Source organism: Tachypleus tridentatus, chromosome 11, assembly GCF_004210375.1.
Source record: "Tachypleus tridentatus isolate NWPU-2018 chromosome 11, ASM421037v1, whole genome shotgun sequence".
Lineage (NCBI taxonomy): Eukaryota > Metazoa > Arthropoda > Merostomata > Xiphosura > Limulidae > Tachypleus > Tachypleus tridentatus.
In genome coordinates this window covers 78766104-78792126 of record NC_134835.1, presented here as the reverse complement: position 1 = coordinate 78792126, position 26023 = coordinate 78766104, and the positions used below count along the sequence as shown (strand labels likewise).

Genomic DNA, 26023 nt, shown 5'->3' with positions numbered 1-26023 from the left:
TGGATATACTTCTAAAATTCTAATCGTTATTTAAAGAGTAATTAATTATAATCCTTTCTTTACGACTGCAGCAATGAGGACAACCATGGGTAAGTTATTTCTTACTCTAATTTATTGAAATAAGGAAATGAAGTAAAACATAATTAAAACACACCAAAAAGTTTTACATTTTTAAAGTGTTGACTGTCGACATATAATTTTATTCTCTCGAAAACAATGATATACGTAAATATAACCTTTAGCTGCACAGTGTTTGATTTTCATGTATGTGAGAGTGCATCTCTTTGTCAGTCATGTTCTGAAATAGGTAGGCACTGGAATTTTTAATTGAAAAATTTAATATTAATATAACATACAAACACTCAATGTTGTACTGTTCATATAATATTCGTATCCATGGCAATATATCCTCAGGCAATGTAGAAAAATAGATTGTTGCATCGGAAAACACCATTTCAGTGCCGAATAATCTACTATTTTTTAGTATTTGTCAAAAGACATTAACAAATTAACCAACTTTTTTACTTTATTTTAATGATTTAATTACAAGAATTAGTGTTATAAAATGGCGATGTAGTACCTCATATCTGAAACTTTCAGTTTCTCATTTGAGAAAGTTTTTTTTTTTTTTCAATTCTATTACTTGCACGGTTACAAAGTATAACGATAAACACATTCTCGAAAGACGATAAATGTCATGATGTTGATTTGAAGCATAAATGGTCTTCACAAAAGCAGTAATTACTTTCTGATTTTATAGATTTAAAAGCGAAAATATTTTTAAGGCCATGGGTAGGAAGAAAGTAGATGGAACTGAAACTGAGAATACTCCGAACCAAGGAAGTGGCACCTGTATCTCTTCCTACACCTCATCAGCAGAGATTAACATTGATGCCGAGTCTCATAACGATTCTAAACATTTCCTTTCACCAACACAGACCTCTATCCACAATCATTAAATGAATAAATAAATCGAAAATTGGACGTTTCCATTCCCTCGAAAACGATCAAAAGACGTAAATAAAAACATGAGAAAAAATTAAAGATGGCGAACTGAATGTGCACAACTCGAATTCTAGTAGCAGTAGTATATCCAGCATGACAAGAATTGTGGGTAATAATTCTAAGTTTTAAAACACTTGTCACTTTGTTGACATTATGTAAGTAAACAATGTTAAACATATCAGTAGCACTCAGTTTGAAAACGCCAGTCACTTTCTCAATGTTATGAAACAAAACAGTGTCGGTTATGGCTAAACGTTCTCGGTTTGAAAATTATAGTCACTTTCTAGATGTTATCCAACAAAATTTTGTCAATCTCTCGAATAAAGAAGATGGAAGCTTCAAGAAAGAAAAGTTAAAAATAGTTTATATTTGATTTGAAGGTTACAAAACCTATATAAAAAAGTGAATTTTTTGAATGGCACTCAATCATATGCCTAGACTTAGGTTCTGTATTAAGCAAAACAACTTCCAATTTTGTTAAAACATATTTCATATATATATAAATTTTGGCAACTACTTGTAGAGTACTTTTGGCACCACAAATCTGATGCCACTCTTCCTCTCTCTCTCTTTACCATGGCTTCACAAGTGTTCCTCTAACAGCATGAACCGTACTTTGAAAAAGTAAAAGCTACAAACAAGATGATTTCAAGTATTGAATAGTTCAGTATATTATCCATTTGTTTTAAATTGTTTTTACACATATAAATCTGTCAAAAATTAGTTTTTCTACAATTTTCTACAAAACATATTACTTATTTACATCTATATAGTTTTAGATAAATTTTATTGTTTTTATCATCATCAGTCATACATGGTAAAAATGGTGCTGTGAATAAGCTTACGTATGAAGTAAAAAATGTTAGCTATGTGTATCACAACCTAATTTAATTTGTTTCACGTTAATAGAAGCCGTGACATGTTTCTTCGTTATATACATATTTATCACAACTCACATGACGATATGTGCTATTAATCAAATGTGTTTGTATGGAAGTATCTCGCCCTCCTTTTGCTTGGTAACTAAAGTAAGGAGATGATGAGTACAAGAACAATGTAACCTAATACCCTTTATTCAGAAGTCAATACCCTTGATATATGGGTAGATATCATATTAATACAATAATGTAACCTATCGATTAGTCTTTATAACACCCATTACTACTTTACTCTAGAGAGACTGTTACTACAGATGGACAGTTTACAGGAGGATTCTGGCATTTAAGTTCTGTATGTGGTTAATTTTAATGTACGCGCATGTTGTTACTATGGTTTCTGTAGGCATCACTAGGTGAATTATGTATATTACAAAAAAGCCCATAGGATTGAGTATAGATTTCAATTTATTGTGCACGTTTTATATTTACGGATTTCTTTCTTTAGATAGTCTTACTTGGTATATTGTGCGTGTCATAAAATGGTGGATACTCTTATTAAGATTCTATGTATACACTGTGTTACTAAGGGTAATTTGATTTCAAATGTTTATATTTAAGTATGACATTCTTCATTTACAAAAGCTGAGAGTCTTCTCTTCAATGTACATCTATCATAGGTTTAGTATAATAAAAGTGTACCTGACGAAACAGTATAGGTTTAACTTAAATGTGTTTTACAAAGGTCTTATTAGGCGTATTCTGTGTGTCTTACAGTAGTGTTTCTATACTTCTGTGGAGTTACTACAGATTTAAATTTACGTTTGTATTTTTCAGCTACATATGCTTCTATGAGAGAATAATGTTACTAACATACTACTGAAACGTTTCTGTCATAACTGTTTTTTTCATAAATACTGGTATAGAAAACTGATTGTATTTTGATGATCTAAGGTACTGATTATAGTGTTTCCTTCTATATCTAATCATACTTTTTTTCATTTACTGGTGTTTTTCACTTCTCTTAGGATGCTTATTTAAGATATTTAGTTTTATAAACTGACTGATAAATTCCCAATAAAATGTTTAAAACCTTTGTTGACAACTTATTGGCTCTAATTAATAACCCATAGCACTTTTTCGGTTTCTATATGAAGGTCATTTTGCTACAAGTGGATATAATAAATAAATAATTTACTGTTTAATCAACCATTTTACTAATATAGAAACTATTTAAAATTGCATCACTCACCACGCAGTTGAAGTACTATGAATTAAAATTCATAAAGCTTTCTGGTTTCTTGCTTTCGCTTTCAACAGATACTGAGATAGACATCATGTCTAAACACTTCTTTAAGACCAAGCTCATTCCACAAATGTCAAAATCTATCATTCCCTTGTATCAGTGAAACTGGATAGTGTGTATAGTCTGTGGCTTAGCTCGTGAATCTCTCTTTTAAGTGTTTACATACGTTTTACTTTTCATTCAATGCTATAAAACGAGTTGATTTTTCAGATGGACTGCGCCCTCGGGTTACGTCTCTGCTGATAATGGTCTTTCTGAATCTTATTTCAAATCTGTGCTTGAACTCTCGACTAAAGACTCTCTACACCTCCTTAATAACATTATACGAGCAGATAGATGTTGTTGGTAAGGGCTCCTACATGAGTTTTAGGATTGCCAACATTTTCCTCAATCACCAAGAACACAAATGGGTTGACAATTGCCATTGAAGCTTCAAACCTGTTCTCTAAAGAAGGTATATTGATGATATTTTTCTTATTTTCCACCATAAACATCATATACAACAATTTCGAGGGTGTCTTACTTCATAACACTCCTCTGTACACTTCACTCGCAAAACTGTTTTTCACAAACAATAAATCACTTCTAAAGGTTCTCCCCCAACAGAGAATGCTTTATGTAACACTTCGAAAGAGATGCTCTTGTTACACTAATCCATAAAAGTGCAGATTTTAACAATATATCAATTTCTCATCTCAATGATCAAGGATGGATAATACACTGCCACCAGTTACCTACCATCACGGCCTACACACCTTTATGAGAACAGAAGTTAAACCAATCAGTTTCATGTGTCTGTAATAACTGTCCTTGTACAACTGTATTTCACCTATACAGCATTCTTGAATTAAAATCATTAAATCTCCAAAACACTAAGATACATAATCACAAAATTTGTTTCCGACATCTACACAGAGTTTGTAGAATGTTTAAAATCCCAAACTGAAAGCAAAAGTAAAAGCGACAATGTAAGATGGAATAAGGAAATTTTATAGATAGCGATGGTGTTGAATAATCAATAGTCATGCTGATTTATTAGAATCATTTATTTTTATTCTTTACTTTTTTGTAATTTCAGTGATATAACTTCGAAATATGGAGATATTGTTTATATCATTTGAAATATTTTGTGTAGGATTGATATATCTTGGAAAATACCAATTAAACTATTAAAAACTTCTATATTTCTTTTTATTTGTAGATATTTGAGTACTTTTAGCACAAACATTATCCGTTATGAAAATAAAATAACTTGGACCAAAAATGGCAATATGATATTTAATTACTTATTCTTTTCTAGAGTTGATTTAATCACCAAATATGAACAGAATAATGTAATTTCAAACAAATTCTCCTTTAATTCTTTCAATTTTATAATGATATTGTACATTATAAAACATATACATACAGTAAAATTTAACAGCCAAATAACATAATTAAATATAAAACAAATAACCCAATTTATACATCATAAATATTTAACGTGCCAATGCTTACAATACATACAAAACAACAACACATAGAATACACAAAAAAATAAATATAAACGAGGATGAATATTGGCCTCACATCGCTCGGTTATGGTGTTCACATTTCTTTTCTCGTGATATAAAAGGATGCTGAGTGAAAAATAAAAAAAATATTTGTTTAAAAAAGTACCAATTCTACATGATAAACATGTTGTTAAATCAGTCTCTGTATACAGACAGTACTGTGCAAAAGTGCTACGACAAGATAATATTTTGTCATTATTTCCATTTTACGGATATAATTCTCCCATGCGGTAACTGATTGTAGATTTCAACACAATGGTAACGCTTCACTGATCCCTCTTGACAACTGAATGAACCAGCGTAAGAATAATCAGTATTCTTTAGAATTCATGCTTGAATGAAATATAGGGATTGAAATAACTGTCATAGAACCACATGCAGTGTCTTAACAGAGAACTTAGCATATAAAACATTTATATACTGAGAAGAATAAATTTAATAGCAACCCACAAATAAACCTTCATAAAACAGTGTTTAACACCATACATTAAGTTTTGTTGTCATGTCACAGCTCCCAAGGCATGAAGGATTGTTAGGAAATTATAGAACTTGCATAAAAGCTTTATGTGATGCCAGCTGGACTTTCTGACAAATTGCTCTAGAATTGAATTGTTCCCCAATCGCTATTAAGTACACCATATATCTTGACGTCAAGTCAGGTAAATTTTTCAGCAGTAAAATGTGATATTGTATGGGATTGATGGATATTACAAAATAAAAATGATAAATTATGCAGTGGTGTTTGAAGTCGATGTACTCAAACTGTAAAATGAACATGCAAGCACAACAACGAATTCTTCGACTTATTAATATTGCTTTTTGATGTATGTCATTAGGGTAATAGGTTCAAAGCAAAACAAAATAAAATAGTGAAGTAACAGTAATTCAAGACATACCTTCAAGAGTTCCGAAGCTGTATATCGTTTCCGTACGTCGACTTGTAAACACTTCTCCAAGAAATCTTGGAATACGAGAGAAATGTTATCTTTTCTTTAATATCAGGTTTCCCATTTTTCGCTATGAGATCAAATAGCTGAAAAGAAATGGGACATCATGACTTTATGTATATCTATATGTGTGATTAATGGGCAAGCCTTGTTCTGTCTTTTCTTATTAGAGTTGCTGGAAGACATTTCAACTAAATTATACAATCATTTGTGTATTCAAGTAAACGAAATCTCACTATTAAGAAGTTGGGTATTGCGAAACAATGATAATTTTTATGAGTAATATTATTACAGAAACATTTCTCTTTAACTAACGCAAGCATTAATTTACCCAAATTCTTAAAAGATCTTGAAATTTATACGAAATACTTTAAATTTATCCAGAAGGAAACTCTTATAGATTTATTCAATCATAATTTTCTACTCTCAACTCATCAAAGTATTTACATACAAAAAGGAAAGTACATTCAAATAAGGAGAAAGTTGAAATTCAATCTAATTTTTCTCCATGGCTGTACGGTCTGGTTGGCAACACTTACCATGAGGGATCTTCATTACAATAAGGAGGCTCTCCCTGTATCATCTCAATAACTGTGATCCCAAAAGACCATATATCGACTTCGCATCCGTATTTTGTCTTTTTAACGATTTCAGGTGCCATCCAGTACGGAGTGCCGGCCGTTGATGTTCTTTTACTTTCTTGTGATGTTATAACGGCACATAATCCAAAGTCAGCTACATGATGAAAAGAACCAAGAATAAAATTTTCATTTGAGTGAAAATGAAAACAAAAATGATTTAGAAAGAATTTCAAGTTAGCCTGACAAAATGAATTTAAAGTATATTAATAATTCTTACAGTTTTGTAGTCAGCATGTTAGGATCAACTTAGATAGTAAAATTTTTAAATTGTTAAAACTACTTTTTTCAGCCAGTTGTATGATATCCTTTTTTGAGAGCACGACAACATAAAGATAACATTCTTCGTGCCTATTCTCCTCCTGTCAAATTACCGATGTAACAAAACTATCTTTTCAATAATCAGACACATAATTTATAATGAAATAAAATTCTACTATCATTTGTTAAAGATAAATTGACAACAGAAATATTCAAACAGTTAACTGTAATTTTGATTTGTGTTGTTTCTATTGCAAATTTTGATAGAAAAATAGAAACAATTAATCATCCAAATAAATCTTGTCAACGAACAAAATATTGCTAAAAATCTGTTCTTTTTACTCGTGTTTCGCACTTATTTTCAGAACAAAAATTCTTACTCAAATGTGTTTCGAAGACGCTTGTATTAAAAAAAAAATGTAACGTCCAATAAATTATTTTATAATTTCCAAATATCTTAGGTCAATAGTCATAAAAACAATATAAAAGTAAAATTATTTTCTTCTTTGAATTCTATTTATTTAAACACCTCCAAGTAATATATGGCAATTTATTTCAGTAAAGGAGGCTAGAAAATTACTTGGCACATGACTGTGTCATTGCAAGTAAACATACGTAAAACCAGGCTTACATGTCAAATTATATACACATTTATTAAAAGAGTAATACATAGCTATGCTATGTAGTTGATATTGTACTGAATGTATTGTACATTAATATTGTACTGAATGTATTGTACATTAATATTGTACTGAACATGAGAACTGGAAACACTAATTCTTATACGTGAATATTTTTTATTTCTGAGTAAACATGATTTCCATGTAACGTATCAACATCTTCATAATATATGTGTTTCTGTTCACGTAAGAATGAAAGTAATGACTTTAATAACAAAAATCATTGCACAAGCACTGAATGCTGGCACAATATTGAAAACCAACTGATTTCAAAATTCTAATAAAAACAAGCTAAGTGCAGATGGTGTGTTTTTATTTTACATTATTCTCAGTTTGTCCATTGTGATTCAATAACAGTGGCGTGTCGAAAACATCATTTCAAATCTATCTTTTGTCTCCTACATGTCAGAGCCAAAAAAGATTTTGTTCAATAAGATAGCTTATCAGTTTGGATGGATGGTGAGAGACAAAAGTTTCTATGAAAATATCTATAGAAATGGTATAAAACTTATTAAATATTGCAATTTAAATGCTGTAAATTACTAAAATATTGCACAAGCTCAAAATTATTGTAAAACAAGATAGCTGCAGGTGTATTTCCTTTTACATATTCAACTAATTTCTACATTTTGGCTACAAATTAGATGTGTATAAAGATAATCCTGAAGGGTTTTAGACACCCCTGATTTTCAGTAACATTGGACAAATTATTAGGAATCTGTAAAAAAAAAACACCTACAGTCAACTTTTTTTTTTCTAATAACCAAACCTGATATTATATGTCTTAAAGTTTACCTAGTTTTATGCTCCAGTCCATACCAACTAATATATTTTGACTTTTGATGTCCCTGTGTATTACACTGTTAACGTGAAGATATTCTATTCCCTGAAGAACCTACATGAGATGTAAATTTATTTCAAAGATAAATACTTTTAAATATCACTATAATTTTAATTCAGTGTGTTTGTTGTTTTCAATAGTTCAAATATATATAATTTATAAATAGCAGAAGTACCAAGCTTAGATTGGGTTGATATATCAGTTGTTTTACCATCTGCTGCCAAGATGAAAAAGTTATTACTGCCACTGGAACACCTAACATTAAACTGGCTACGAGAAAAGCGTGGCCTTTTTAGGTTGAGACCAACCACCTTCAGTAATTGCCCCTGGGCAATTTTAAACTCGCATCATTTCCGAGTTAAGGTGTTTTCTGTTATATCACCGACAATAAAAACCTTCTTTAATCAGTGAAGATTCTAAATTGAAAAATATCAACAAATAGTTTCCAGTTTTGTTATGTAGATGTTTCATTTCATGTATTTTCAGTACACAGAATGACAGCGATATTAAAACATACTTCTGTAACTTAGTGACATGACATGGAAGCCATTGTTAAAAAGGACTGTTAGTAAATCCCATCGGCTTTACTATACATTCAGTGTCGTTTTATAAATGAAAGTATTCAGCTGTACTCAGGTTATCACATTGTTATATTCCAAGTGACAGACGTTAACTAACCATGTATCATGGCGCATGGTCACTCCTCGTTAGAAACGCATTGGTCATACATGACTGTCATTTCTGGTTGCATGGAATGGAAACAAACTCATAATAAAATGGCATGGTCCTCAAGAATGGCTCAATCCATCCATCTCTACTGTACTGTACTATTATGGTGAAAATTTAGAAACCATTTTAGCATAAAAGTATAATTCTTGCCTTGACTTCTCTATATATTAAAATTTGTTATATAGGGAATAACTTCTTTTCGATGCAGATATCTTGATAGTTTCCTTCTTTAAAAAGATCCATATATACACCTGCTCACATGTGTTTGTCTCTCTGTGATTTCTTTTGTGATGCAACAAACCGCTCGTGTTATTTGTGGTTTTTGTTACTTTGCCTCCTAAAATAGATGCACAGGTACGTGGAAAAGTAACACTCAGGTGCGTACACTCAGGAGCATCTTGGTACATGTGCAAAATATTTGGTTTTTGGGTTCTTTCTTCTTCAAGCTATGACTTTAACATACACGCATAGACACATGCTTTTATTATTATTATATATAAGCAATGTTATTAATATAGTAATGCTTGCATAACAGACATGGGAAACTAACTGCAATAATTATTGAACAGACCTTTAAATAAATTGTAATCATTAGACATCTGTTAGCAAACAAAATTACAAAAATCTCTATTCATAACAGTCAATATAACATACTTCTTTACAAATTGCTGATATATCATGTTCAGATAAACGGGTTCTGGTCAGGACATTATCCAAAGAGCCGATTCCCAAATATTCCATGATTACCTAAATAAACACAATTTAAAATTTCACTTACATTTTATTCTTTAGTAAAATCTCTCATAAACAATGAGACATAATATTTGTTCCTAACTTAAGATTCTGTCAGTAATCATATATGTAAAACAAATACCAATACCAAAATAATTTTTCACGAGGTAAAAATTAAAGTAACTCTTGAAGAGTTAGATTTTTCATCTAGAATATTGTCTTCCAATCATGTATTATTTAAAAACAAGATTTCTAAAAAGCAATCCTCACAAACCAATACTGTTGCTCGAAATTGACTTACTATGTTTAATAAAGATTAGTACCTAAACGTGCACTCTATGGAATGTAAACTTGAAAATACAAGAGAATTCACTAATATGTAACACTAAGAATACTTGCCCAGAGTTCATCTCCTATGAGGTAGCTGTCTAGGTAGCTGATTACGTTAGGATGTTTTATTTCACGGAGGACTAACAGTTCTGTAATTACATCTTCTTTGTATGATTGCTGCGATAAATATATCTTCTTTACAGCAACTGTCCACCCTGTTTCTCTATCGTTCGCTTTATATACAGCTGCTGAAGCACTGAAATAATAAAAGAAGTATCAATAGAATATGTAATATACTGGTATGTAAAAACATAACTAAATTCTAGTGATAAAATTATTGGGCTTTGAGAAAAAACAAACACAATGGATTAACATATGTTTCTAATCTTTGTAAAATTGTAAAAATGAATGCTTATTTCATTATACAGAAATTAGAATATCATGCATAGTTAAATGTTTCTTACTACATGAAGAATACTATAAAGTATGGATAAAACATAAATAGTAATTTATACTGACCCAAGTAAGCACCACTCTATCAAGTAACATTGATAACTTTTGAAAATGTGTTCTGCTGTTACAATAGAGATGTACTCGTAGTGTGACGAGTTTTGAAACATTTCAACTACGCCTACATGCACGAATGGTCCGGCATGGCCAAGCGCGTAAAGCGTGCGACTCGTAATCTGAGGGTCGCAGGTTCGCATCCCGGTCGCGCCAAATATGCTCGCCCTTCCAACCGTGGGGGCGTTATAATGTGACGGTCAATCCCACTATTCGTTGGTAAAAGAGTTGGCGGTGGGTGGTGATGACTAGCTGCCCACCCTCTTGTCTTACACTGCTAAATTAGGGATGGCTAGCACAGATAGCCCTCGAGTAGCTTTGTGCGAAATTCAGAAACAAAAAATGAATGAATTAATCCATTGAAAACAACTTATTATTTTAAAAAATATAATATTAACGACACTACTGATTATTTTGCTTTATAAATCTTCTAAATTTCTGTTTGTATGTTTCCTTTTGAATTTCGCGCAAAGCTACACGAGGGTTATCTGCGCCTGCCGTCCATAATTTAATTGTATAAAACTAGAGGGAAGGCAGCTAGTCATTATAGGTCATCGCCAAGTCTTGGGTTACTCTTTACGATTGAATACTTCAATTGATTGACACATCATTACATCCCTACAGTTGAAAGGGCGAGCATGTTTGGTGCGACGGAACTTCGAACCCGCGACCTTCAAATGACGAGTCGAGCGCCTTAACTACCTATTATGCTAAGCCTATTGGTGACTGAACAAACTTACTTTAAAAATTCGCAGGGCAATGATGTATTTCTATACTGTTATTTTGTTCTTCATAATTTGCCAAATACTCCTTTTAAATCAAAATACACAGTTATTTAGTTTCGAATGTTTAACACTTTCTGAACTATGCAAAGAGAAATACACCAATTGAATCAAAAGCTCTATTTCAGTTAGTGAGGGAGAAATATTACAAACAGAGAACTGTTTCCAAAGGCAAACGAGAGGGGGAATGAACACTACATACGAACGTCATGTAAGCAATTAAACATTGAGAATTAGCATATACAGGACATAGAAGGTGAGAAATGGAAAGAAGGTTAATCAGAGTTACACTCCCTAGCCACCGTAGTTTCTGGGCGGAAATAATGATTCAGATAAATGAGAAGATATGTAAGATGATAAAAAAGTATGTTAAATAGTCCTGGCTAAAATATCAGCCCACCAATGTCCACAGGCTGAGATGAAAAGGAAATAAATCTAAAGGAAATGGTCTAACAAAGTTCACATGAAAAGTGTAAAGCAGTAAGGCAATGAAGGACCCCATTAACATTTTCAGTCCAGAAGATCAACATGTCACAGAAGACAATGAATCTGGAAGAAAGTTATCAATGCAGAAATATTGATAAAATGGAACGTGTTGAACAAGGCATCTGATAATTGTTAACCGAAGAAACAGAAAATGTTTAATCAATAGTCTAGTAAGAGCCTGAACAACGCAAGGAGCATTGAACCGCTAAGATGACCCTTTACTGATCCAGAGATGAATGGCAGAAAACATTCCAACAAAGGAAAGGAAACAGAGGTAGTTACATAATTAATATAAACACAGATGAATAGGCCAGTAAGGAGCAATCAGAAGAACTTGACATTGAATGGTATGGACCGAATGAAATCGTCCAATGAAAAAATTGAATGGGACAATCAACATACAGATATTTATTGACCAAGCCCTGACTTAAAGTGGTGATTGTCAGAGCAAGAGGATGAATAACCAAAGACCGAAACAGAAGTAATTTGTGGTCGAAGGATGTAGTAAAGCAACAGACGTGAAAAGTAACCCACTGAAGACAAATCCACCGGAAGATAAGATGACTGAGAGATCTACTAACTGTGAAGTGCTCACATACGAGCCTGATTAAAGGAACTTGTAGCAGCGAATCTCAAAACATCTAGCTTCACATTTCAGTACCAAGTATATAACAGTTACTTCGACCATGTTTGAAAATTCAAACTTAGTTTCCCATTGTATGGAGGAAAGAGAGAGTAAAAAAAATTCATGTGAAATTTACAAAATTATCAGCTTAATATCACATCCTCAATCAGTTGGAAAGTTTTAGAAAAGTGAATGTACAACAAAAATTAAACAAAATACCAACATGCGTTGAGTGGTATTGTTAAATAATTAGTGCTATTATCAAAACATAACATTTTATCTCTATTATTTTACTATTAACTAAAAATTTAACTTTAAATCCCGAAATCGTTCTTTTGCAACTTTTCACAAAATGTTAAGTATTTATTCTTTGGACTCAATTTTCCGAACAACTGACATAAAGAATTTGAAACCAAAAACTCAAGTACTAATAAAAGTACCTACCATATTCAAGCCACCACACTTTTCTATAATTTTAAATGCAGAAAAAGCTCCTTGTGTACATATTACATTTAAACTTACCCTTGTCCAATTTTTTTTATAAAAGTATATCTTTCGATGGGATTGCCCACAGAAGTCATACTTTTTAGTTCCTGCATAACTTCTTCTTCTGTCACTCTATTGTTCTTTGAGAAAATATAAAACAAGAATTACTACACCACACAAATACGCGTTTGCCAACAAATATTATTCATAATGTAATGATTGTTGTGTAGAACATTCGACTTTACACTATTTAAGTTATGAAGGAAGTTAAATCTCTTACTTAGACCAAGAATCAATCCCACATTATTTTTATTATAAATAACATCTCTTGGATTGTTTTTGGTGTTGGTGAAAGGTTTGTTTGTTTTTTTTTTTTTTTTCAATTTCGCACAGAGCGACTCGAGGGTTATCAGTGATGGCCGACCCTAATTTAGCACTGTAAGACTAGAGGTAAGGCTGATTGTCATCACCACCCACCGTCAACTCTTGGGCTACTCTTATACCAAGGAATAGTGGGATTGACCGTCACATTATAACGCACCCACGGCTGAAAGGTCGAGCATGTTTGGCGCTACGGGGATGCAAACCCGCGATCCTCAGAATACCCGTCCCACGCCTTAACACACTTGGCCATGTAGGGCCGTTGGTAAAACGTAAGTTTACTCTATCACTCTAAAAAAAGATTGTCTACAATAATCGATATATAATTTCACACATAATTAATGTAATTAGGTGAAAAAAGTGTTTTTTTTTTTTTTTATATAGTGTTGTTTAACTGACTAAGGGATTCTAAAAAAAAAAAAAAATACTACATTAGACGATTTAAGTTTAAATCTCACCAATAATTCACGAAGTAGTATATGACATGAACAAAGAGCTATCGCAACTGTAAATATTTCATAGTAAAATAAAAGGTTGCTTAGACCAAGTAAATATGTCTTTCCTTCCGGGCAACCGTCACTACATCTTTTATAATCAGGATATCTGACAACAGAAAGCAGATTGAAAGTTGTTAAGTAACCAGATCTGTAATTTTCGTAACATGGTGAATAAATCATTAGTTTCAAAAAACGTATTGACAATACAGATACACGTTATTGTAGAAATCCGTAGAACCAACAACTGCGATTACGCATATGTAAGTACACAACAACTGTGAAAATTAACACAAAAGATCAACTTCGTTAATTACAAATTACACATTATGTTTAAAGATGCAGTTAACTAATGAAAGATTCAATCTATTAAAGACACGCAGTATCATCTTTGTTGCTTTAATCCACATATTTTTAACAATAAAATACTTCTGACATCAGATAATTACGTCATTTTTTATTTTAAAAAGTATAAAAAAAGTTTTTATTAAATCTCATAACTTACCCAAAATCAGGGTATTCTTTATTCATAACAGCGATGACCGCTGCTTTAAATCTCCAGCTGGCATTATTTGTTTCATAAGATATTTTAAGCATGTAAGATATAAATACAATGTTGGAAGTGAGTGTTGCCGTTATGAATGACAACACTGCCGACTGGAGAAATCTGAAGACATTGTGTTTGGAATACCCTGATCCACTTAATTTGAGATACATTAAGACAAGCACTGTCGCCATGCAGCAAAGAAAGAGTAGATACATCTTGTCAAGTGGAAGAAAGTTATCTGTCCACCGTGAATAGATAAAAATAAAACGGCTAATATCCAGAAGGTAATTACATACCGCAGCAACAACCAATGTTACAATTAACAATAAAATACTGTTCTTCTCAAGAAAATTACAAGGAAATCTTTTAAAGAGAGAAAACATTTCTCCGAACGTTATTTTCCAGCGTTTTCATTCATTTTAGTATTTAGATTAGATACCTGTTCTTGTTTCTACGGCTTTACGCTTAGCAACGTGACGTTTCAACAATATCGGATAGTTAATTGTTGTGGTGGGAAAAACGCACTACGTTTGCTTTAGTTTGTTTCGAATTTTGCGCAAAGCTACTTGAGATCTATCTGCGCTAGCCGTCCGTAATTTAGTAGTGTAAGACTAGAGGGAAGGCAGCTAGTCATCACCACCCACCGCCAACTCTTGGGCTACTCTTTAATCAAGGAAGAGTCGGATTGACCGTCACATCATAACGCCCCACGGCTGAAAGGGCGGGCATGTTTTGTGCGACCGGGATTCGAACCTGCGACCCTCGAATTACAAGTCGAACGCCTTAACACGCTTCGCCATGCTGGGCACAAACACATTATGTTTGGAAAAAGTTTGTGAAAGCCGACTTTTACATTTCAGATAAATAAAAAGTAGCACTTTTTTTTAAATCAATGTTTCGCTTTTGCGAATTCATTAGAATGAATGTACACATTTATTTGTTATTAGAAATTTCGTTGAATTATAAAATTGCTCGAAATGTACTATTTCTAGAGTCTGCAGTAACGCGTATCGGAGAATATATAAAATATTGTAATTGTTTCCTTACTGTTGAAATATTAAAGTAGGTTGAAAACGGAGAAGGAAGTTACACGTGGAAGTCGTTAAAGGAAATATGAGAAATTGTTGAAGCTAAAACCACGAAGAAGTTGACTAACCGTATATATGCTATTGTCGCCACAACGCGTCTTCACGTACCTCAAACTGAATAGTAAATCATTAACGAAAACATTCTAAATCTAACGTCTCGTGACAATGTAACAAATTAACGCGTATAACAACGTTTACCAACAACATTTTGTTTCTAAATTTCGCGGAAAGCTACACGAGGGTTATCTCCTCTAGCCATCATCACCCACCGCCAACTCTTGGGCTACTCTTTTACCAATGAATAGTGGTATTGACTGCAACATTATAACGCCCTCACGGCTAAAAGGGACGAGCATGTTTGGTGCAACAGGGAGTCGAACGCCTTAACGCACCTGCCCACACCGGGCCTTTTTAACCCTGAGCAGAATAATATGTTCTTGGAGAAGTCGGAGAAGTTCAGGAAAAGGTGATTGACCCATACAGTAACCTATATCTTGGATAATAATCACGAATACATCCGTTGCATTACCCTACCTGCTACCAATGAAAAAATGTTTTGTAAAACGTGTGACACTCAGAGTGGTAACATTAACCTCGAAATTCATGGTAAGCAATAAATCGAACAAATTGATTGATAGATGAAAAGAAACGTGCGAGGGAAAAAAAAAACCAACTACAAAACAATAAAGATTGGATAGTGAGTTTAAAATAAAATGTCAGATACATAATTAAAAATGATTAATAAACACCCCACTTCGGAAGTTAAACTATTTAAGTTACAAATAGGGGGCGCACTAAAGAAACACTTCAAACGCTCAAACAAGAGCCCTTCCAAAAATGAAACGATAGTGTTGTATAACTGAATATGAATCATGTGCGTAACAAAAATGTGTAGCATTTTTATTAGATGATTTTCGTATCATAATTTGTATGGGAGACACGTTGCAATGAATTATTTCCCGTGGAACAGAGGCCTGGCACGGCGAAGTGTTTAAGGCACTTTTTCTTTTTGACAAGTGTTACATTAACATGAGTGTTTTTTGTAATCCGAGGGTCGCTGGTTCGAATTCCCGACACATCAAACATGCTCGCCCTTTCAGCCAAGGTGGTGTTATAACGTGACGGTCATCCCCATTGTCTGTTGGTAAAATAGTAGTCCAAGAGTTGGTAATGACTAACTGCCTTTCCTCTGGTCTCACACTGCTAAGTTAGAAACGACTAGCGCAGGTAACCCTCGTGTACCTTTGCACGAAATACAAAACAAACCAAGAGAACGGTGGTAGGGGGGCTTTTGATACACGTAAACACGATTTTACATATAGAGGACAGCACCGAAGGAAACTTGTGAAATATTAACAAAGTTGGAAGTGTTCTGCAGAAATTCTCAAAACATCTTTCTTGGCATTTCAATAGCAAGTATATGACAGTTAATCAGACCTTGTTTGAAAATTCAAACTTAGTTTCCCGTTGTATAAAGGCACAGAGCAAATGAGAGCGAGCGGGAAATTTAAACACTAGCGCCCGCCGCTTACTGACGGGGTAACCCATTTCTTCGGTCTGTTTCGCGCGTGCGTGGACCAACAGCAGTATGCTGCGGCGTGTCGGAAGTCTACACGCAGTTGTAGCGAAAAGTGTCCGAACGGTTGGCGGCGGGTCCTTCGAATCGACGTCCCTAGAGGATATCTTCGGCATTTCAACCACCTGTTCCCGCCAACTACACGCATTGGCCTCGGGACACCTCGAACAGAGTCTCAGAGCAAATGAGAGCTAGCAGGTAATTTCAACAACCCATTTCTTCGGCCTGTTTCGCGCGTGCGTGGACCAACTATCCCATTGACCGTTAACCAATGTCAATGTTAACTTTATTCGTAACTCAAAATATTGAGTTTTATTTTAAATAAAAGAAACAACCATGCAACTTATTTGTACCTACAATGTTGTTTAAAAATAAACAAAATACAGCACTAGGTGGCGCAGCCGTCAAGACAAACAGGCTTCCTATCGAGAGGTTTAAAATCTCAAATATATCTTTTACGTTTCATAAATGTGGTGAAATTAAAGGAAAGGTTTTATTGTATATAAACAAATGACTAGAATAAAATGTTCCATTATAGAGTTTGAAACTTGTTTCGAGTATTTTAAAATTTTTTCATACTAGTTATATATTTTATTTTTACACCGTACTTATAACTACAAAGTGTTGTTACATAAGCCTTATATGAAGAGTATGGAGCATACTTACCTGGCGCTGAGAATGCCATGATCAACAAGGTGGCTCTTCCAGTGCAAGGCTACCTCCGTTACACTTTCGGTGTGTTGACTTCTACTCCTATCCTAAACTGGGACAGATGGAGCGTGTAATTTTTGGTAGTAGGGGACTCCGTTAGCGCTGTTTTACTGTAGTAGAAATAGAAAAGAAGAAATCAATTTGTTATTAAAGAAATGAAGTCGTTAGTAAATATTTATAAGTATTTAACTTCAAAATGTTCAATCGTACTCAATACTTCCTTTATGGGATGAATATATAATACACAACAAATGAAACATTTCTGCTTTAGCTTAGAATGTTATTTGAAACAGTGAAGCTTACTGCACTGGTATGGCAGTTAAAACCGTTATTAAAATACAGTAGAGAGCGTAACGGTGGCATTGCAGTTAGGTTATTAATTGGTACAGGTATAAAGGTGTTCCTTTACATTGGCTGTATTTGTTGTATCAGTAGGACTTCTTTGATTTCGTATTTCTTTCCCAACCTGGTATGCTTATGGTTGGTTTCTCAATTTCGCGCAAAGCTACACCAGTCGGCTTAAGCAGTAAACTGAGGGCTTTTAACACTACAAGTTTGTTGCTCTTTCCCCTGTGGATGGAAGGCTCAGTGCAGATTTCTGGATATGTCAGTTTCCACCTAAAATTCGTGTCATACGGAATTTTAAAGGCTGTCAATGTATGGAAAACAGTGGAAGGTTTAATCCCTGTGTCACATTCTCGTTAAAATTCCCCGAATATCTGCAGTCCTGTAGCTGCAAGTATCAAATGTGAATACATAGGGCACTGTGACCTTACTTAAGGTCGTCGCGAGAACGAGACAGCAATTTGATAATTAATCAAGACAAATTATCTTCATTCGTTATACCCCTATGTATGGCCGTTACTTAAGTAATTAAATACAAATGTAACTTTATCAAACCTCACTCATTTTAACTGTAAGGCCGAATTGTGCGTTTGTGTCCCTTAAGAGGAAAATAAGTTGGATAACTCCATCCATATGGGTAATAATAGGAGCTTTTTAGGTCTCAATTATAGTTAACAATTAACTCTATACTATATACATATTGCTGTATATAAACAAACCTATTCCATATAATTTGAAGTTGCCTCTTTTTATTACATTCTGGTTTTTGTTTCAAAACAGATGTACGGTATTTAAGACGTAAAATAGGATAAAATACAAACATGGAAAACTCACGGTAGTAGTAACAATCTATACATCCACTCACCTGATTCCTGACCAACTCCGTGGTCTTTGATAACATACAGGTTAAATACACTGAACAAAAATATAAACGTTTCATGTCAGACTTTTGAGTTTTTATTAACATTGGGGACATGCAATATATGAAATCAACGACAATTCAATTTGTTATTGAATAATCTTCGAATCACTGTCCTTTACATCTTGATATTGGCATATGAACAGGACTGTCACCCCTTCAAACATTGTAGGGGTCAGGCTGAAGAAATTCACTGTTCAGTATCTTGTGTCTGTATTTGCTTCTGTCAGAGCAACACATCTCCTTCGCATGGAATTCACCAGGTTGTCTATGGTGGCCTGTGGGATGTTATTCCATTCTTGCTGGAGTGCCACACGGAGCTGACGCACATTGTCCGGAAGTGGAACATGGTCACGAACACGTCGATCCAGAACATCCCAAAGATGCTCTATGGGCTACATATCTGGCGAATACGCAGGCCAGTCCAGAACTGGAATGTTCTCAGTTTCAAGGAACTCGGTGCAGATCTTGGCAACATGTGGTCGGGCGTTCTCATGTTGGAAGGTGACATTATGCTTCCGGACAAACGGCACCATAATTGGGTTGAGGATCTCGTCCCGATATCGTTGCCCATTCAAGTTCCCCTCAATGAAGTGCAATTGTGTTGTTTGCCCATACACGATGCCTGCCCACACCATAACACGACCACCTCCATGTGAACAAGCCGGATGTGGCTCTTCTTTGCTGGGGTGGTCACACGTAGCCGACGTGGATGAAGTCGATTTGCAGTACTGCCCATCTGTTGAAAACGAACTCTCAAACGTCCTATCGTCCGATAGTGAAAATTCAGTTGCACAGCGACCGCTCTGGTGGACATTCCTGTTTCCAACATGCCAATGGCACGTTCCCGCATGATGGAGTCATCTGAGGCATTGCTGCTTTTGTCAAAATTTGACATTTTGGGGTGGCCTTTTATTGTCCCCAGTATAAGGAGTGTCCGAGTACTGCTCATTCTGTTTGAGCAGTGTCTGGATATGCCACACCCATGCACTCAGTGACATTAACTCATCACTGAACAAATGCTCACAGGCAATGGTAGACTCAAATTTGGGACACTAATCAAGAGAAATATCCATTTTGTACAAGTAGAAGGAGTATACACTAACATTGGGTGATACTCTTCATGTGACACCCATATTTCACATGGGGCGTTTATATTTTTGTTCAGTGTAATAGAAATGCACTTCAATAATTTGTAGTTGTGAGCACAACCTACACTATTTTGGTCGTCAAAAACGTCATGTTTGTAATGAAATATAGCCGACGTTCAGTTATACATATTTACAGCAATAACCATCAGTCTTAATAAGTTTGTATCGTATTTTTGAAAATCCCAGCTTCAGATATAATGTTTGATACATTCTCGTAATTCGAACACAAACTAATGTGTAATAGTATTAATAAATTTTGTCATTGCATATAATTTTAAGTGGACGCTTACTAGTCGGGCATGTATAATAGGTCTTCCTGCACCCCTCCATGATCCTCTGAAACCAACTTTTTTGAAAGTTTTTAGGATACTTTTGAAGATTAAATATGTTTCCGGTTGCGCTTTCATGGTATAAGGGGTTTTGGGGCCCTTTCAAAATGGCCGCCACCGAAAATCGTAAAATTACACAATATATATGAAATGATCATTATTTGCATCCACTTGGCCTATAATATTTAAATTGTTGTTATTCACTTATGTATAAAACACAAATTGGACCAAAATATGGAATTTTGAAATTTTGTGACATGGCAGAAATCCAAGACGGCGGCCAAATTCTGGTGCATTTTCGCAAAATCGCTCATAACTTTTGAACCAGTTAACGTATAAACTTGATTTTGGTGTCTAACCATATGTTTTGCCACATAAAGAATTCAATAGAACCATAAATAGAATGATTCATTCAACCCTAGACATATTAGCAACATATTAACTGTGCACAATGAGTGCAAAGTGATTCATGTCATTTTCCGAAAAACGCCCTATTATTCCATTCTATACTCAATGCTTCGTACATTTGATTTCCAACATTTTTCTGAACTAGGTACATAACAAATGACTTTATTCAGCAATTTTTAGAAATATTTTGTACAAGTCTATACTGAATAAACGGCCCGGCATGGCCAAGCGTGTTAAGACGTCCGAAGGTCGCGGGTTCGCGCCCGCGTCGCGCCAAACATGCTCGCCCTCTCAGCCGTGGGAGCGTTATAATGTGACGGTCAATCCCACTATTCGTTGGTAAAGAGTAGCCCAAGAGTTGGCGGTGGGTGGTGATGACTAGCTGCATTCCCTCTAGTCTTACACTACTAAATTAGGGACGGCTCGGTGCAGTGGGTTAACAACCTACTCACTTAAATATCTGTTGAAGAATCCGCAAGTGATTGCGGCCCTATGTTCCTTGAAGGAATCGAGTGGCAGACGATGATGATGATACTGAATAAACACTTATTAAAAAATATTTCTTTCTGGTCACATATGGCACATACATATACTACATCAGTAAAACATATAAAAATAACATAGTAATCAAATAAGATATATAAGTTGCAATATATACATGTATAGTACAAACACTATAAACATGACGAATAATGCATTTTAACATGTCATTTTAAAATATCTTTCTTTGTTATAGGTGGCATAATTACCAATCGACGGTGGTTAACAAGACTCACAGACTTAGAGCTTCCCTATTCCTAGCGGTGTCGGTGATCGGAGTTATATGTATTCACAGGAGAAGATGCAAACTGCGCCTTCAAGGGAAAGACAAAATAACCCCACTGAAGAAGCTGGAGAAGTCCCCTCGTTACCAGGCCACCTTCTGTCAACTTGGCGAGAACTGGACAATCAGCAGCGAGTTATCCAATGAGCTAGAGAAGTTCACATGCTTGATGTATAAATATCCACGACTCAGAAGTGTTGATTCTGTGAGGGAACTCATGCTGAACAAGATGGTTGGTGAAGGCGAAACTCTGACATCTCAATCAAAGGTAGACCTGTCCAAACTACCACCGTGTCACCGATCTCTTTTACCACACATCAAACGGGTCAACTATCGTGTTGCGCAGTGGAAGCGTTTTGACGTGAGAATGCTAAAGCTACCACCCCCAACAGATCACGGATGGGTCCTCAATGATGGTATCCTAGATCCGGTGTGGTCTGAGGGGCCTGTTCTGCCTGGCAGTCTGGTAGATATTTTGGACGTCAACATGGCCTATGATGAGAGTGAAGACGAATCTGATGAGGATGGGCCAGATATTGAGTCCTTCTCCTCGGACGACGACTTGGACAATGAAGTATAAAGAAACAGTGTGGTTTCATGATATTATTTTTTTTGTCCATATTCAAATGGTTATTCTTGTAACAATGTAAAGTTTGATTACATTGATTAAAGCTTTATGAATACTTACTAGTTTTTCTTTGTATGCAGTGATATTAATACCATATAAAATAGCGATATTACTTTATAAAATAGCAGATTAAGGTCATTTGTTATATACCTAGTTCAGAAAAATGTTGGAAATTAAATGTACGAAGCATTGAGTATAGAATGGAATAATAGGGCGTTTTTCGGAAAATGGCATGAATCACTTTGCACTCATTGTGCACAGTTAATATGCTGCTAATATGGCTAGGGTTAGATGAATCATTCTAATTATGGTTCTATTAAATTCCTTATGTGGCAAAACATATGGTTAGACACCAAAATCAACTTTATACGTTAACTGGTTTAAAAGTTATGAGCGATTTTGCGAAAATGCACCAGAATTTGGCCGCCATCTTGAATTTTGCCATGTCACAAAATTTCAAAATTCCATATTTTGGTCCAATTTGTGTTTTATACATAAGTGAATAACAACAATTTAAATATTATAGGCCAAGTGGATGCAAATAATGATAATTTCATATATATTGTGTAATTTTACGATTTTCGGTGGCGGCCATTTTGAAAAGGGCCCGAAAACCCCCTTATACCATGAAAGCGCAACTGGAAACATATTTAATCTCCAAAAGTATCCTAAAAATTTCAAAAAAAGTTGGTTTCAGAGGATCATGGGGGGGTGCAGGCAGACCTATTATACATGCCCGACTATACGGCATTATTACCTTGTGAAAAATTAACGGCTCTGTCGGATCTGATAGGCCTATGGCCGAAACATAAAAGACGTTTAAGAATGAATGACGCATTTGTACACTAATGTTTATTTTTTCACACAGTAATAATAGTTTACAGTGGTTGTTTAGTAATTATATAATTTTCAACGTCTTATTCTAGTGAATCACAGAGATAAAGAAAATATACATGAACCGACATATATATATATTTTGCAGGCAACAATCTTTTTTAAGTTATTCATTTATGATTGATATCAGTCACTTAATTTTTTTATACATTTGTACTGTTGATTCAAAGTCCAGACGTTTAGTGTTGAGTGGTGTTTTTACTGAAGCCAGGATTTTGTGACTGTAAAAAAAAGCAAAATTGATTAAATATACATCCACGTAAAGATACCACAGATTCAGTTCAGCTTCCAAAAGAAATTTAATGCGGTCGTGGGCTAACTTCCAGGCAGGTCGTGTGGGATGTTTCATGCCTAGCCGTTGGAGTTTTGACTAATACTGCCTGCTGTTACATGAAATATTTATTTAAAGTAAGGATGCAGTGGGCTAATGGAGCACACAGTAACTAACTCGTGGCTTTACAGTTGAAACAAAGAGACTCGAGACTAAGAGTTCCAATAACACGTTTATTTAAGGCATCAATCATTTGATATTTACATAATTTATCTTTTAAACATGATGGACTGATGTTTAAGAAATAATAGCATTTTAATACTTACAAAGAGCTCACGTCAGAATTGGCGTTTCTACTGATGGTTTTGCTTTTGAATTTGGCACAAAACTATACGAGGGTTATTTGCCCTCTTTCTAACGGTAAGAGACATCTTTTCTCCTTCTTCTTGAACGATCGGAGTGCTTGCAAGATTTTTCTCCATTCTGGCGTCTGTTCTAGAACCTTTTATACTAGTAGCGAAGTGATTTGTCGCCCTATTCATAATGGAAAGTGCCAGCTCGCTTCCTGTTTATGAATTTCTGAGCTCGTTAGAATGCGTCTTCAAATGGTCAAAGTTTCTTTCCTATTTACAAACTTTTAAGTTTGTTAGTTAATCATTCACTGGAAACAACAGCCCGTACTGTACCGTCGGTCCACTCTCCAAGGTTTATCATCCAAGTTTCATACCACCTTTTAACTTTAATAGCATCTACTTCTTCTGGTCTAAACACATAGCAGAAGATTAGTAGCGGGTTTCTCTGAATCTATGTCTCAAAGCATTCGTCTGTTGTTTATGATAGTGTCAGTTCTTTTTATACAAGATATCATTTGATTATGGAGTGACAATTTTCTTGGTATGTTCTTGGAGTTGTCATTGTTCTATAAGCATCATTACTTCATAAACATATTTTATTATACTTCATTTTAACCTGTTTATTAAAATAATTATTCGAGGAATCTATATGTCTAGCGAAAGCCTCAAAAAGAAAAACTTAATATTTCCTTGTTTTTGAATTAAACACAAAGCTACACAATGGGCTATATGCACTCTGCCCATCACGGTATCGAAACCCGTAGTTTAGCGTTGTAAGTCCGCAGACATACCCCTGAGCCACTGAGGGGTTAATAATTTCTTCTATCAAAACTATAAAACAGTAGAACTCGAAACACATTGTTTTACAATGACTTTAGTTAATAGATTAGTTATTTAAATTATCGAGGACTTTCTGATGCAAAGTTTTATTCCGCGACTATAATACTATGTCAGCAGGCCAACCGACATTGAAGCAATGGAGGCAGCTGCCCGTGGACCTAGACGAAAGAAATTTGGTTATACAGTAAAACCCACAAAGCATCTTTTAGCTATATCTTCATTTAATCTTAAAAAAGCATAGATTTTGGCTTTTCTTTTCATATACACTCTTGATTAAAAATAACTGATATAATAACTTGAGTAATAATTAACAAATACTTTTTACTTTCTATATTTAATAAATATTTGTTGTTACGTCATTAATGTTTCACGCTTATACTATGAATTAAAAACGGCTGCGTCTATGATTTTGACTTGTTTATTAACTCGTTGCTGTTCTAATTTAGCATCTCCTCTTTAATAAGCTCTTAAAATTTAAAAAAAAAGAGAGATAAAAGGAGCAAGAGAAGAATGTTTATCCCTAGGACTGTGCTGGCTTTCCAAACTTTTGCATGTGATAAATTAAAGGAAACTGTAGATGCCAGTAGCTGACATGTGACAAATGAAAAAAGCTGTATAGTTGAGTATCTGACATGTGAAGAGGAAAAGAGAGCTGTACAATCTAGTATCTGTACAAGTCAGTATCTGACATGTGAAGAGGAAAAGAAAGCTGTACAATCTAGTATCTGTACAAGTCAGTATCTGACATGTGAAGAGGAAAAGAAAGCTGTACAATCTAGTATCTGTACAAGTCAGTATCTGACATGTGATAAATAAAAGAAAGCTGTACAAGTCACTATCTGACACGTGATAAAGGAAATGAAGTTGTACAAGTTGGTATCTTACACGTGACAATTAAATGTAATTAAAAACAGGTGTATAACGTTAAGAACTTTATATTATTTCGTGTAAGCAACTATGGTTTTCTTGCTACATTTTAAATTTATTATAGAAAGAAAGGAAACTGATAATTTTGATTTATTCTGTATGGTGGTTACGATTTCACATAAAATTAGGAAAGTTAATGTAGCAGATAATATCTGAAGCTTTCTCGAAAAAAGTTGGAATTTATTTCGGATGTTTTACAGATTACGTAAAAAATAAATTTGTTAATTTTCAAGTGGAGAAAAGTATTTTAAATATTAGGTTGAAATCACTTTACACTTGGAGTAGTGACTACTTTGACTCATTATTTTAAAACATTAATTTTTAGTACAAATACTTTATCAGAAATTGTGAACTTTTATGTACATAAGACTAATAATGTTTATTGAAAGCTTGCCAAGTCCGTGAAGATACATCTACATAGAAAGCTTCTTAATTTTAGTGGACAAATTTATATATATTTCCATTGAATATCTCACATGGATACTTTTTGATATCAAT

The 26023-nt window shown here is 34.3% G+C and overlaps 2 protein-coding genes and 1 non-coding gene across 3 annotated transcripts; 2 read left to right on the top strand and 1 right to left on the bottom strand.

The window, feature by feature from the left end:
• Positions 1 to 5756: 5756 nt before the first annotated feature.
• LOC143231383 (serine/threonine-protein kinase PAK 1-like) lies at positions 5757 to 14246 on the bottom strand. Its single transcript, XM_076465928.1, has 6 exons — positions 14221 to 14246; positions 9967 to 10153; positions 9490 to 9582; positions 8061 to 8160; positions 6226 to 6421; positions 5757 to 5772 (listed from the first exon to the last, which is right to left on the bottom strand). Exons 1-6 carry the CDS (start codon positions 14244 to 14246, stop codon positions 5757 to 5759), a joined length of 618 nt encoding a protein of 205 aa, XP_076322043.1.
• A 3338-nt stretch (positions 14247 to 17584) lies between these two features.
• On the top strand, positions 17585 to 17749 carry LOC143232924 (U1 spliceosomal RNA). Its single transcript, XR_013017884.1, has one exon. It is a non-coding gene; the product is annotated as a U1 spliceosomal RNA (small nuclear RNA).
• On the top strand, positions 17617 to 22199 carry LOC143232559 (uncharacterized). Its single transcript, XM_076468136.1, has 2 exons — positions 17617 to 17661; positions 21526 to 22199. Exon 2 carries the CDS (start codon positions 21782 to 21784, stop codon positions 22190 to 22192), a length of 411 nt encoding a protein of 136 aa, XP_076324251.1. The 5' UTR covers positions 17617 to 17661; positions 21526 to 21781; the 3' UTR covers positions 22193 to 22199.
• The last annotated feature ends 3824 nt before the right edge of the window (positions 22200 to 26023 follow it).

Excerpts from the sequence above, each read along its gene's own strand:
- LOC143231383 (XM_076465928.1), bottom strand. The coding sequence starts at position 14,246 with ATGAATAAAGAATACCCTGATTTTGG. Across the intron at positions 9,583-9,966 it reads TCATAGGAGATGAACTCTGG|GTAATCATGGAATATTTGGG; the intron begins GCAAGTATTCTT and ends GTGTTTATTTAG. Across the intron at positions 8,161-9,489 it reads TATCAGCAATTTGTAAAGAA|GTTCTTCAGGGAATAGAATA; the intron begins GTATGTTATATT and ends CATCTCATGTAG.
- LOC143232559 (XM_076468136.1), top strand. The coding sequence starts at position 21,782 with ATGTATAAATATCCACGACTCAGAAGTGTTGATTCTGTGAGGGAACTC.